The sequence below is a fragment of the Nicotiana tomentosiformis genome, chromosome 5 (assembly GCF_000390325.3).
Source record: "Nicotiana tomentosiformis chromosome 5, ASM39032v3, whole genome shotgun sequence".
NCBI classification, from domain to species: domain Eukaryota; kingdom Viridiplantae; phylum Streptophyta; class Magnoliopsida; order Solanales; family Solanaceae; genus Nicotiana; species Nicotiana tomentosiformis.
In genome coordinates this window covers 132,289,942-132,304,534 of record NC_090816.1, presented here as the reverse complement: position 1 = coordinate 132,304,534, position 14,593 = coordinate 132,289,942, and the positions used below count along the sequence as shown (strand labels likewise).

At 41.5% G+C, this 14,593-nt stretch overlaps 1 protein-coding gene across 1 annotated transcript; it reads left to right on the top strand.

The window, feature by feature from the left end:
- Positions 1 to 1,495: 1,495 nt before the first annotated feature.
- On the top strand, positions 1,496 to 2,806 carry LOC104110438 (uncharacterized). Its single transcript, XM_070176948.1, has 3 exons — positions 1,496 to 1,927; positions 2,255 to 2,401; positions 2,534 to 2,806. The coding sequence occupies exons 1-3, from the start codon at positions 1,496 to 1,498 to the stop codon at positions 2,804 to 2,806; spliced, it is 852 nt and encodes a 283-aa protein (XP_070033049.1).
- Positions 2,807 to 14,593: the final 11,787 nt, after the last annotated feature.

Sequence of the window (14,593 nt, the reverse complement as noted above, 5' to 3'; positions counted from 1 at the left end):
GAAGAAATAAAAGAAAATAGTGCAAGACCAAAGTACAAGTGGGATTCAATCCCTTGACCTTAGGGACATAAAACCAACCACCCAACCGGTGAAACACTTAGTCCTTTTAGAGCATGGGTGCCAGAAGATAATAGTAGACACTTTGTGTGAATTATATACATGGAATATGTGATTTTTTGGGAAGACCATGGATTCACGTGAACCTAATTTTATTAAATAAATCCGCCCCTGGACCCGAGGCTTCAGAAAATTGGTTAAAGTATTGGTGTAATGCAGTCACTGATGAGATGTCACGTCTGAAAAAAGAGCAAAAAATCATCTACAAAACACAAGTGTGTGATTGCTAGTTTTGAGTATCTCGGATGGTAATGAAATTCTTCCATATCTGTCAATCCTCTTAGGATCCTACTCAAGTATTCCATTGCAATGGCAAAGAGGAAAGGAGACATGAGATCTCCTTGTCTAGACCATTTAGCAACATTGAAAGGTTCTGATGGTTCCCCATTGATCAAGATAGAATAATTGACTGTATTCATACATTCTAGGACCCATGCAATGAACTGTGAGGGAAATCCTAGTTCCACCATTACCTGCTCCAAGTAAATCCACTCCATTTAATCATAAGCTTTCTGCAAATCTATCTTAATCATGCACCTTGGGGATACATGTTTTCTTGTGTAAGCCTTCACCAGTTCATGTGATAAGATGATATTATCCCCAATTTTTCTCCTAGTTATAAAGCATGCTTGTGCTTTATTGATAATGGATGCATTGACCTTCTGTATTCTATGGGTGATTGTGGGAGATTTTAATGGTGTCCTACAATTGCAAGATAGGATGCATGGAAATCCATTTACTATGGCTGAAACTCAAGACTTCAGCAAATGTATACAAGACCTAAGACTTAGTGAACTGACTTGGGAAGGTGAGTACTACACATGGTCTAATAAACAAGATGGTTGTGACAGGATATGGAGAAGAATTGATAGGATTTTTGACAATTATGAATGGATGATGCAATGGGGGCATATTTCTACTGTATATGAGATGCCTTTCATTTATGATCATGCACCTATGAGCTTAACTTTCAATGATTACCAAAGAAATAGGAAAACTCCATTTAAATTCTTCAATGTCTGGGCAGACCATGAGAGGTTCTTAACTGATGTTCAGCAAATTTGGCAACAAAAATTTCACAAACAGAAGATCCAAGATATGTGGATGAAACTCAAAGCATTAAGGCCAGTACTGAGTAACCTTAATGTTGAAGAGTTTAAGTTCATTATACAGAAGATAGAGATAGCCAGAATTGAACTTGAAAAGGTACAAAGAAGCATTGATACAAACTGCTCTGTTGAGATGTTGCTAAAGGAAAAGGAGCTGGTTCAAAATCTGGAAAAATGAAATATGATTGAAGAAGGAGCTCTGGAAAAAAAAAGCCAGAGCAAAGTGGATACAGCTAGGTGATTCCAATACTAAATATTTCTCAACTGTCATGAAAGAAAGGAGCCAAAGGAAGCAAATATTAGAGTTGCATTCTATCACTGATAACAGAATAACTGACTCAAAAGGCATCAAAAGGGAGATAGTAGAATTCTATAAGTCACTGATGGGCACTGCTGCTCAATCATTTCCTGCTATAGATAAAATGGTTTTGCACAAGTGTCCTAAATTTAATCAACAGCAAAGGATTGAATTGTGTAAAGATGTAACTCCAGAAGAAATTTATGAGGGTCTGTATTCTATTGGTGATGATAAGGCACCTGGTGTTGATAGGTACAATGCATGCTTCTTTAAGAAAGCATGGCCCATTATCAAAGATAAAGTCACTGAAGTTGTACTGGAATTTTTTACCACTGGAAAATTGTATAGGGCTATAAATTGCACAGCCATCACCTTGGTTCCTAAGGTTCCTAAGACTAAAACTGTAAAAGAGTTCAGACCTATTGCATGTTGTACTGTGCTATACAAAATAATATCCAAGATTCTGGCAGCAAAGATATAAGGCATCATTAGTACAATCATCAATGAAGCTTAAGCAAGGTTTATACTTGGGAGAAAGATTGCAGATAATATACTACTGGCACATGAGTTGGTGAAGGCTTATTCTAGGAAGAACATTTCTCCTAGGTGTATGATAAATATAGACTTACAGAAAGCTTATGATTCTGTTGAATGGCCATACATGAAGCAAGTTATGGAAGAGTTGTGATTTCCTCAGCTATTTACATCTTGGGTTATGGAATGTATACAGACAGTTAACTATTCTATTGTTGTTAATGGTGAGCCAACAAAATCATTCAATACTGCTAAGGGATTGAAACAGGGTGATCCTATGTCACCTTTTTTGATTTTCATAGCAATGGAGTATTTGAGTAGGAACCTGGCTAACCTTAAGATGGTAAATGAGTTTAAATATCACCCTAGGTGTGCCAAGCTAGGGATCACTCACCTAAGCTTTACTGATGACTTGTTGTTATTTGCCGGAGGAGATCTGAAGTCAGTTTAAGCAGTGCAACAGAAATTTTATCAGTTCACTCAAGTTTGTAGGCTCCAAGCAAACCTCAACAAGAGTGAAGCATATTTTGGAGGAGTTCCTACAGAAGATAGACAACAAATCCTTCAGCTTTTGGGCCTTTCTACTGGAGAACTACCCTTCAAATACCTATGTGTGTCTCTATCTACTAAGAAATTGAGTGTACTTCAATGGCAACCCCTCATTGATAAAATTACTGCAAAGACCTTGTCATATGCAGGAAGAGTACAGTTAGTTCAAAGTATATTGTTTGGTATCCAGGCTTTCTAGGCACAGTTGTTTATATTCCCCAAAAAGTGATCAAGATTGTGGAGGGGCTATGTAAATCTTATATATGGCCCGGAGCAAATGAAATCACAAAGAAGGCTCTGATAGCCTGGGACAAAGTATGTCTACCTAAAGCTGGAGGTGGCCTTAATATTACCAATTTGAAGTTATGGAACAAAGCAGCCATTGCTAAGACCTGCTGGGACTTAGCACATAAGCAAGACAAGCTATGGATCCGATGGATTCATATATATTACATTAAAAATCAACAGATGAACACAATGTCAATACCACAATAAGCTTGTTGGATGGTGAGGAAAGTGATTGAGGCAAATGAGATACTGGAAGCTAGACACTTTGTACAACTTCACAACAAAAGCTTGATCAAACAAATCTACTTGCACTTGCTTGGTGATTACAACAAGATGGAATGGAAAAGCTTGATGTTTAATAATGCAGCAAGACCAAAAGCAAAATTCATAATGTGGCTTATAATGCATGGAAGATTGATGACATGTGACAGATTGAGCAGCTGGAAGATTATTGTTGATACTCAGTGTGTAATGTGCAGAAAACAAGTGGAAATCAGAGATCATCTATTCGTACAATACCTGGGATTTATTGATTGGCAGAAAACAAGTGGAAACCAGAGAACTAATGCAACTGAATGCAAAAGCAGTACTTGGGATTTATTGATTGGCACCAGTTCCTACAATAGGCAGTAATGTGTGCTAAAGGAAAATCTCAGCATGCGCAGGTCTTTAAAGTGGTCTATGCAGAAGTTGCTTATCAAATTTGGATTGAAAGGAACAGGCGTATTTTTGAATAAAAAAATAAAGTATGGGAGCAGATTGCAAAGAAAATAGCTTATGTTGTTAGTGTTCGAGTTACTCCTAGAAACAAGTCTTTTGTGTATGGCTTATGTTTCTAGATAGTAGGGCACGAAATGTCCATAGAATGATAGCAAGCCGTGTTAGATATGCTATAGTTTTGTAATAGCTATTTGGTGATTAATAAAATAAGTTAGTTACCAAAAAAAAAATCCATAACTTTGATGAGGCAAATCTAACATTTAAAAGTGGGAGAATCATCTATAATTTGAAAACAAGCAAATGATTTTTTAGATCTTATAATTTCAGAGCTCTGGTGTGTAAAACTGAAATGAAAATCTCTTCTAAAGAAGCCATAAAACTAAAAGCAATGATTATAAACATCGGTTGTGCAAAGGTAAGACTAGTAAAACTTTTGTTCTAGGGCCCCAAAATTTTGAGGCCCCAAAAAGGATTAATGTCAGAATAAATAATAATTTTTTCACTTAGACAGTATTAAAGTTTGCAGAAAAAAAGTATAAAATATGTGCAAGAAAGAAAAAACAAAGAATATCTACTTTTTAATAGTAGAAGTATTTAGAACTTTAAATGAAACTAATCAAATCTTCATATTAGCAAATAAAGTTTCTTACAACAAGATCTAAGGCAATATATTACAAACAGATTAATATCTTATCAATATGAATTAACCCTTGATAATATAAAATAATATTACTAAGTGAATGCATTTGATGATTCATCCTTTTCCAGGGATTAAAGAAGAGAGCAAAGAAACAATTTACTCAATATGCTAGGATTTAAACAAAGAAAAAAAGATTTGACTAAGCAAAACAACACCACTAAAGACGACGCCATGCAGCCCACCATTTCTTAAATTCGATAGCCCAACCCGTGAAATCTGCAATCCACTTCCCAACCACTCCCAATTGTCTTATACATAAGCTAAGATAGCTCTCTGTGTCAAAATAATAAAGCGATCAACACGAACAACAATTTTATTTTCAACATGGCATAATCAAAGGTTGCTCCATTTCAATCATAACAACCATTCTATTACCAAAGTCTTCCAGTCTCAGCAAACAATTACCATCACGACCTAGTTGTCTAATTAATTTATATAGAAGCATATGTTAAAAACTGGAATGTTTAATATTTTTTGATAAAAGTAGAAATACGATCAAGACAAATTGAGAAAAATTAGATTTCACTATGTTTTTGGAAAAACACCAGGCATAAAATTGGCTCAGTCTCCCGTACAAATAGTGGTCTCCAAATACTTGGAGCAAAAGTCACAAACAAAAGACATGATTTTTTGATTTTGGGGGGAGAGAAATAATTGGGTGTATTTATAGTTTGGGAGGGACTATTAAGGCGCAGTCTCGGAAGGGCCTATTAAGCCTCAAATATATGAGCCCAAAAAAGAGAAAAAAGGACCCCTCCCGACTCGACTACTGTCACGATCTAATTTTTCCTCCGTTGGGTATCGTGATGGTACCTAATTTTTAGGACTAGGTTAGCCTAACATTTACTAAATAACAACAATAATTAAATAATATTTAATAATTTTTTAAATGGAAATCTCTATAAAATTTATAATTCCCAAAACCTGTAGTACAAGTCATAAGCTCTACAGAGTTTGTTACAATTTTCTAAATACAACTGTTTGAAATAAAGTAAACAGTGTGAATACAAATCAGAAGATGACTCCGAAGCATGCAAACGAAGCAGCGGGTTTACCTTGAGTCTCCACAGCAACAGTCCGCACAACTAGCTAATGATCAACTGACTTCGAAATACCCGGATCTACACAAAAATATGCAGAAGTATAGTATGAGTACACCACGGCGGTACCCAACAAGTATCAAGACTAACCTCAGTGGAGTAGTGACGAGGAATAATCAAGACACCTACTGGACTAAATAACCTGAACAAGTATAAGTATAGAACCAACATAGCATGATATCTACATAAAGACTACGCGAAGTGACAATTAATACGTTAACTGCGATAGGGAAGGAAAACAACAACTATCAGCGGAAACACCATAGTAATGACATAGAAGAACGAACGGAAACACAACCTAAATTCGATGAACATAATTAAAAGAAGGCCAGGTAGCAGCTAGATAAAAACAACCACTTTCACACCAGGTTTTAGTAAATAAACTCCACGAGGTACCGAACCTCATACTATTCATAACTCACGGGTCCCAATACCTGAACCCTAACACTGGGTATCATGTGCCCTCATTATACTTCATAACCGCGCTGACGACTCACGTGCTAAATAGAGCCATTCTCACATAGAAGACAAGTAATAAAGGGTGTACATCTATACTCAGCAATATCAAGAAAACCTCTTAACCGATAAGAGTGCTCAACTACGTGTATGCTTGTGCAAGTGTCCTAACATGGTTCATGCCAGCTAATAACTATAGGAAAGGAAATGGACAGAACGTAGAATATTTTCTCACAACTTTCCACAAGATAAAACTCACACAAGTAAGTGTACTACTACACAAACATCAATGACAAGAATTCCCCCAGGCCATCACAAGTCATTACAGATCAATCCCTGACATAACCCATCTTGTCTCGCCACGTGGCAATAATAAAGTAAATGCCCGCCTTGGCTCGCCACACATGCATAATAATATTCCCACATTATCTCGCCACATGCGCAACCCACATATATATAGCCCGCCTTAACATGCCGCATGTGCAAATTTCAATATTAACAATAGCACGACAGAAACCTCGTGCAACCCAATAACACTCACACGGCAGAAATCTCGTACATCACAACAACAAGTACAACAACAACCATGACAATAATACTAGGGTACTAGAAAGAGACTAGAGAGATTGATGAGTGAGTGAGGCCGAGTGCCTGATATAAGTGATATTTATGGGATCGGGCAGCACGCCGCAGTGGTTATACTGATATTTGATAGCGCTTGGGCTGAAGAAGCCCCTCCGGAGTCTGCACACACACCCAGTGAGCGCGGTTGATATTATACGGAGATGGATCTTCTCCATAGGGATGGATTGACCTTTCCTCGATACTGGGTGACTTATAGTCAGTGATGTATATGTTCCGGGATGGATCTTCCATGGGCCGTATAGGCCATATACAGTACCGAATGGTTGAGCATTTGAGAGTGTGAGCACATGAGACTGACATCATGGTGCATCACATACAACATGTGTATTGGCATGTGGAGATAGTAGAGTCATATTCTTTATACTGATCAGATCTGTTGTACCTTACTATTTTGAGTGGCCCATTTAAGTTGAAAGCATGCCTACGTTTCTGCACTGTTATTTTTTATATTGAACTGTGCCGGTTGAGTTCATCACTACCTTCAGCCCACAGTTTGGGTTTGTTACTTACTGAGTTGGTTATACTCACGCTACACCATATACCTCGTGTGCAGATCTGGGTGTTTCTAGTTACGGCGAATGTTGATTGAGGAGATAGGATCTCGGAGACTATCGAGGTAGCTGCATGGCGTTCATAGGACTTGACTCTCTTTCATTATCTTTATATGTACTTCCATTTTTACTCTTTAGACATTGTAGTTGACTTTATTCTGACATAGATGCTCATGTACTCGGTGAAACCCCGATTTTGGGATAAATTGTATTGTGTTGCGGGTTTATTTCGATTTTAAAAAGGGTATTCTTAAATATTAAATTGCTTCTGCCTATATTTCAAAGCTTTTACTATGTTGAGATAGTTGAGTAGCAGCTTGCCTAGTTCCATGATAGGCGCCATCACGACGATTAGTTTTTGGGTCATGACAAGTTAGTATCAGAGCCTAGGTTACATAGGTATCATGAGTCATGAGCAGGTTTAGTAGAGTCTTATGGATTGGTCTAGAGACGTCTATACTTATCTTCGAGAGGCTGCCGAACCCTTAGGAAAATTTCAATTTCTTGTACTCTGTCATGCAAATTTGTTGATCCAAAAACTGAATTTTTGTGGTTCTATTCTCTCATAAATAGTGAGGACGCGTACTACTGAGCAGGATGGACATCCACCAGTACCACCAGCTAGGGCCGCGAGAGGCCGAGGTCGCGATAGAGGACGCGGTAGGGGAAGAGGTACAGCTAGGCAGCACCTGCAGACCCACCAGTTGCTCCAGCTCAAGCACCAGTTATGCTCATTGTGATTCGAGGCCTTCAGTAGCCTTTGGCCCAGATATTGACAGTTTGCACTGGCCTTGCTCAGGTGGTTTCGGCTTAGGCCGCACCTGCCACTTCTCATACCGGGGGAGGTACTCACACCCCTGTTGCTCGTACTCTGGACCAGGTAGTGTAGGGACTTTAGATACCGGGGATATTACCAGCCCAGCCGGCTGCAGCTGCTCAGTCCCCGGTAGTCCCCGCTATGGCAAACGATAAGCAGATGAGGCTTGAGAGAATTGGGAAGCTTCAATCTCCATCATTTAGTGGTGCTGAGTTAAAGGATGCTCAGGGTTTTCTGGATAGGTGTGAGCGGATGCTTCGGACGACGGGTATTCTGGAGACCAGTGGGGTCTCGTTCACTACTTTTCAGTTTTCTTGGACTGCTTTCAGATAGTAGGAGTCTTAAGAGAAGCACAGGCCGGTCGGTGCAGCACCACTTATATGGCTGGAGTTCTCCGTTCTCTTCTTGGAGAAGTTTGTACCACAGTCTCGCAGAGAGGAGCTACGTCGGCAGTTTGAGCAGATTCGTTAGGATGGTATGTCTGTGACACAATACGAGATGAGGTTTTCTGAGTTGGCTCGTCACACAGTTTGGCTAGTTCCCACTAATAGGGAGAGGATTCGTAGGTTCGCCGATGGCCTCACATATCAGTTACAGTTGCTTATGACTAGGGAGAGGGTATCTGATGCTACTTTTGATGAGGTTGTCGACATTGCTCAGCAGATAGAGATGGTATGCAGTCAGTAGCGGGGTGAGAGGAAGGCCAAAAGGCCTCGTGGATCAGGTGATTTCAGCGGTGTTTCTTCAGGGGGTCAGTTTTACCACGGCAGGGGTCGACCTTACAGGCACGCTCAGACGGGTCATCCAGTTCATCGTGGTGCATCATCCAGCCATGGTTCATATAGTTATCATCAGGGCCAGTCATCTTTCAGTGCCCTACCAGCTTAGAGTTCATCCCATGCACCTTCATTTCAGGGATCATCTGCACCAGGTTCATCTAGCAGGTATTCTAGTACTCGGGGCTCTCTCCAGGCCTCACCGCCATTCACAGGGAGGGGTTGTTTCGAGTGTGGAGATATGGGTCACATCAAGAGGTATTGTCCCCACCTTATGGGAGGTCCAGCTTAGCAGAGGAGTCAGCCTACGACTTCAGCTCCCGTTATTTCACCACCCACTTAGCTAGATCAGGGTGAAGCTCAGTCAGTTAGGGGTTTCCCTAGAGGGGGAGGCCGATCAGGCGGTGGTTAGGCTCGATTCTATGCTATTCCTGCTAAACCAAATGATGTTGCTTCAGATTTTAGTGATCACATGTATTGTCTCAGTTTTTCACAGAGAGGCCTCGGTACCGTTTGACCCTGGTGCCAATTATTCATAAGTATCATCGTACTTCACTAATCATTTGGATATGCCCCGTGAGTCCTTTGTTTCATCTGTTCATGTCTCTATGCCGGTGGGCAATACTATTATTGTGGGCCATGTATATCGGTTGTGTATAGTGATCATTGGGAGTCTGGATACTAGAGTTGATCTCTTGTTGCTTAGCATGTTTGATTTTGACGTGATCTTGGGTATGGATTGGTTGTCTCTATGTCATGATGTTCTAGATTATCATGCTAAGACTATGACATTGGCGATGCCGGGGTTGCCGAGGATTGAGTAGAGAGGTTCTCCGGACTATGTTCCCAGTAGAGTGATTTCATATTTGAAGGCCCAGCGGATGGTTGGGAAGGGTTATTTATCTTATTTGGCCTTTGTGAGGGATGTTAGTGCTGATGCTCCTACTATTGATTCGATTCCGGTAGTGCAAGAATTTCCGAATGTGTTTCCTGCAGACTTGCGGGGCATGCCGCGTGACAGGGATATTGACTTCGGTATTGACTTGGTGCCAGGAACTCAGCCCATTTCTATTCCACCATATCGCATGGCTCCAGCTGAGTTGAAGGAATTGAAGGAACAGCTTCAGGAACTCCTTGATAAAATGTTTATTAGGCCTAGTGTGTCACCTTAGGGTGCGCCAGTGTTGTTTGTGAAAAAGAAGGACGGTACCATGAAAATGTGCATTGATTATAGGCAGTTGAACAAAGTTACAATCAAAAACAAGTATTCTTTGCTGCATATTGATGATCTGTTTGACCAGCTTCAATGAGAGAGGGTGTTCTCCAAGATTGATTTAAGGTCTGGGTATCACCAGTTGATGATTCGGGACTCGGATATTCTAAAGACAGCATTCAGGATCTGTTATGTTCATTATGAGTTTCTTGTGATGTCTTTTGGGCTGACCAACACCCCAACATCATTCAAGCATCTGATGAACAGTGTGTTTCAGCCATATCTCGACTCGTTTGTTATTGTATTCATTGATGACATCCTGGTGTACTCTCGTAGCCAGGAGGATCATGCCCATCATTTGAGGATTGTGTTACAACGGCTGAGGGAGGAGAAGCTTTATGCCAAGTTCTCCAAGTGTGAATTTTGGCTCAGTTTAGTGGAATTCTTTGGACACATGGTGTCCAGTGAGGGTATTCGGGTGGATCCGAAGAAGATAGAGGCGGTTCAGAGTTGGCCCAGACCGTCCTAAGCTAAGGAGATTCAGAGCTTTCTCGGCTTGGCCAGTTATTATCGTCGCTTTGTGGAAGGTTTCTCATCTATTGCATCGCCCTTGACCAAATTGATCCAAAAGGGTGCTCCTTTAAGGTGGTCGGATGTGTGAGGAGAGATTTCAGAAGCTCAAGACTGCCTTGACCACAACTCCAATTCTAGTTTTGCCGTCGGCTTCAAGCTCCTATATAGTATATTGTGATGCTTCTCAGATCGACATTGGGTGTGTGTTGATGCAGGAGGGTAGAGTAATTGCTTATGCTTCACGCAAGTTGAAGCCTCATAAGAAGAACTACCATGTTCATGATTTGGAGTCGGCTTCCATTGTTCATGTGTTGAAGATTTGGAGGCATTATCTCTATGGTGTGTCTTGTGAGGTATTTACTGATCATCATAACCTCCAACACTTGTTCAAACAAAAGGATCTAAATTTGAGACAGCAGAGATGGTTGGAGCTGCTAAAAGACTATGATATCACCATTTTGTAACATCCGGGGAAGGTTAATGTGGTGATTGATGCCTTGAGTAGAAAAGTAGTAAGTATGGGTAGTCTTGCATTCATTCTCGCTGGGGAGAGACCTCTTGCAGTTGATGTTCATGCATTGGCCAACTAGTTCTTAAGATTGGATATTAAGGATCTTATCTAGGTTCTAGCTTGTGTGGTTTCTCGGTCTTCCTTATATGATCGCATTAGAGAGTGCCAGTATGATGATCCCCATTTTCTTGTCCTTAAAGACACGGTTCAGCACGTTGATGTTAGAGATGTGACTATTGGAGATGATGGAGTATTGAGGATGCATGGTCGGATATGTGTGCCCAATGTGGATGGGCTACGTGAGTTGATTCTTGAGGAGGCCCACAGTTCGCGGTATTCCATTCATCCGGGTGCCGCGAAGATGTATCAGGACTTGAGGCAACACTATTGGTGGAGGAGAATGAAGAAGGATGTAGTAGGGTTTGTATCTCGGTGCCTTAACTGTCAACAGCTGAAGTATGATCATCAGAGACCGGGTGGATTGCTTCAGAGGTTAGAAATTCCAGAGTGGAAATAGGAACGGATCACTATGGATTATGTAGTTGGACTCCCACGGTCTTCGAGGAAGTTCGATGCTATTTGGGTGATTGTGGATCGGCTAACTAAGTCCGCGCACTTCATTCCAGTTAGTGCTACCTATTCTTCGGAGCGATTGGCTGAGATTTACATTCGAGAGATTATTCTCCTTCACGGTGTACCAGTTTCCATCATTTCAGATAGAGGCACGCAGTTTACATCACAGTTTTAGAGAGCCGTGCAGTGAGAGTTGGGCACCCAGGTTGAGTTGAGCACAACATTTCACCCTCAGATGGACGGACAGTCCGAGTGCACTATTCAGATATAGGAGGACATGCTACGCACTTGTGTTATTGATTTTGGGGGTTCTTGGGATCAGTTTCTGCCACTCGCGGAGTTTGCTTACAACAACAGTTATCAGTCGAGCATCCAGATGGCCCCGTATGAGGCTTTGTATGGGAGGCGGTGTAGATCTTTGGTAGGTTGGTTTGAGCCTGATGATGCTAGAAATTTGGGTACAGACTTGGTTCAGGATGCATTGGACAATGTTAAATTGATTCAAGAGCAGCATCGCACGGCGGAGTCAAGACATAAGAGTTATGCTGACAGGAAAGTCAGTGATGTGTCTTATATGGTTGGGGAGAAGTTTCTGCTAAAGGTTTCACCCATGAAGGGTGTTTTGAGGTTCCGGAAGAAGGGCAAGTTGAGCCCTCGGTTCATTGGGCCTTTTGAGGTGCTTCAGAGGATTGGGGAAGTGGCTTACAAGCTTGCCTTGCCACCTAGCTTGTCGAGTATGCATCCAGTATTTTATGTTTCTATGCTTCGGAAATATATCGGCGATTCGTCTCATGTTTTGGATTTCAGTATGGTTCAGTTGGATGGTGATTTGATTTATGATGTGGAGCCGGTGGCCATTTTGGATCGACAGGTTCGGAAGTTAAGGTCAAAGGATATAGCTTCAGTGAAGGTGCAGTGGAGAGGTCAGCCTGTAGAGGAGGCTACTTGGGAGACCGAGCGGGAGATGCGAAGCAATTATCCACGCCTATTTGAGACTCCAGGTATGTTTCTAGACTTGTTCGAGGACGAACGCTTCTTTAAGAGGGGGAGGATGTAACGAGCCGGCCGGTCGTTTTGAGAGTTTTAGCCCCATTATCCCATTTACTGATCCATTTATGCTTTATAGATAGCTATATGACTTATCGGGTTAATTGGTTTGGGTCCGTAGTGAATTGAGTGTGAAATGAGACACTTATTCTCTTAAATGGAAAGCTTAAATTGGAAAAGTTGATCGAATATTGATCTATATGTAAACGACCCCGGATTCGAATTCTGATGATTCCAGTAGCTCCGTATGGTGATTTTGGTCTTAGGAGCGTGTCCGAAAAACTATTTGGAGATCCGTAGTGGGATTAGGCTTGAAATGGCGAAAGTCGAATTTTTGGGAAGTTTGACTGAGGGTTGACTTTGTGATATCGGGACCGGATTCCAATTCTAAAAGTTGTAGTAGGTTCGTGGGGTCATTTATGACTTGTATGCAAAATTTAAGGTCAATCGGACGTGATTTGATAGGTTTCAGCATCATTCGGAGAATGTTGAAATTTTGAAGTTTCTTAGGCTTGAATCCGTGTGTAATTCATGTTTTCGATGTTGTTGGAGGTGATTTGAAGATTCGGCTAAGTTTGTATGATGTTATAAGACTTGTTGGTATGTTTGGTTGAGGTTATGGGGGGCCTCGGGATGATTTCGGGTGGTTAATGGACTTGGAATATGATTTGAGAAGTTGCTGAAGTCTGAGAGCTGCTGGTGTGACCGCACCTGTGGAGAGAGGACCGCAGATGTGATGCCACAGGTGCGACAGGTTGAGCGTAGGTGTGGAAAGGATGAAGACCAACAGGGATCGCAGGTGCGATGGTTTCTCCGCACCTACGATAGCGCAGAAGCGAACCATGGGTCGCAGGAGCGGAGGCAGTCGGGTTAGTCATTTTTGCAGGTGCGCCCAGATTTTTTGCACCAGCGGGCATGCAGGTGCGAGCCCAGGCTCCGCAGGTGCGGAAGTGCCTGGGCAGAACCTATATCAGCGGGGTCCGAGATTTTTGGCTTCATTTCATCATTTTGAGCTCGGAATTTAGAGATTTTGAGAGGGCTTTTCAAGTGGAATTCTTGAGGTAAGTTCCTTGTCTTCATTTTTCTTCAATAATTATGTTTCCACACTGATTTCCCAACCTAGATGGTGTGTTTTGAGGTCTAAATTGGGGGTTTGAGGCTAGGAATTTGGAGAGTTGGTTTTGAGGATTTGAATGACCAATTGGTGTCGGATTTTGATGCATTTAGTATGGTTGGGCTCGTGAGTGAATGAGCTTTCAGATTTTGTGACTGTTGTCGAATTTCGAGATGTGGGCCAGGGGGGCGAGTTTGGGCCGATTTCGGATTTTGTCTATAGTTTCATATTTTTCTTGTGGAATTAATTCCTTTAGCCTATATTGATTGTATTGAACTACTTGTGGCTAGATCCGGGATGTTTGGAGACGGATTTGAGAGGCAAGGGCATTTTGGAGTAGAATTTAGCCTGGATTGAGGTAAGTACCACTTTCAAACTTGGTTCTAAGGGTTCGAAACCCCAAATTATGTGTTATGTGATTGGTATTGAGGTGACGCACATTCCAAGTGACGGGCGTGCAGGCGTGCACCGTGAGAATTGTGACCTGGTTGACTCCCTGACACCGTATAGTGGTTTTATCTTGTTGACATCTGTGTTTTCATCATGTGATAAAGTAATTGAACTGTCACTCATGCTAGATATCATGTCTAGGCTTTATGTCGGTATTGTTGGGACCCATAGTGGTCGTTTTTTGTTGTTGTCCTACTGATTTCATTGATATTTCATACTCAGTCATATTTATTCATTTTATATCTCATCGCAGTCTCTGTTGTTATTTATTGATACGTCATATTATTGTTTTCGGGCTAGTATCATGACATTGTTAGCCCGTGAGAGAGAGACTGCCGAGTGCCTGATATAAGTGATATTTATGGGATCGGGCTGCACGCCGCAGTGGTTATACTGATATTTGATAGCGCTTGGGCTGAAGGAGCCCCTCCGGGATGGATTAGCCTTTCCTC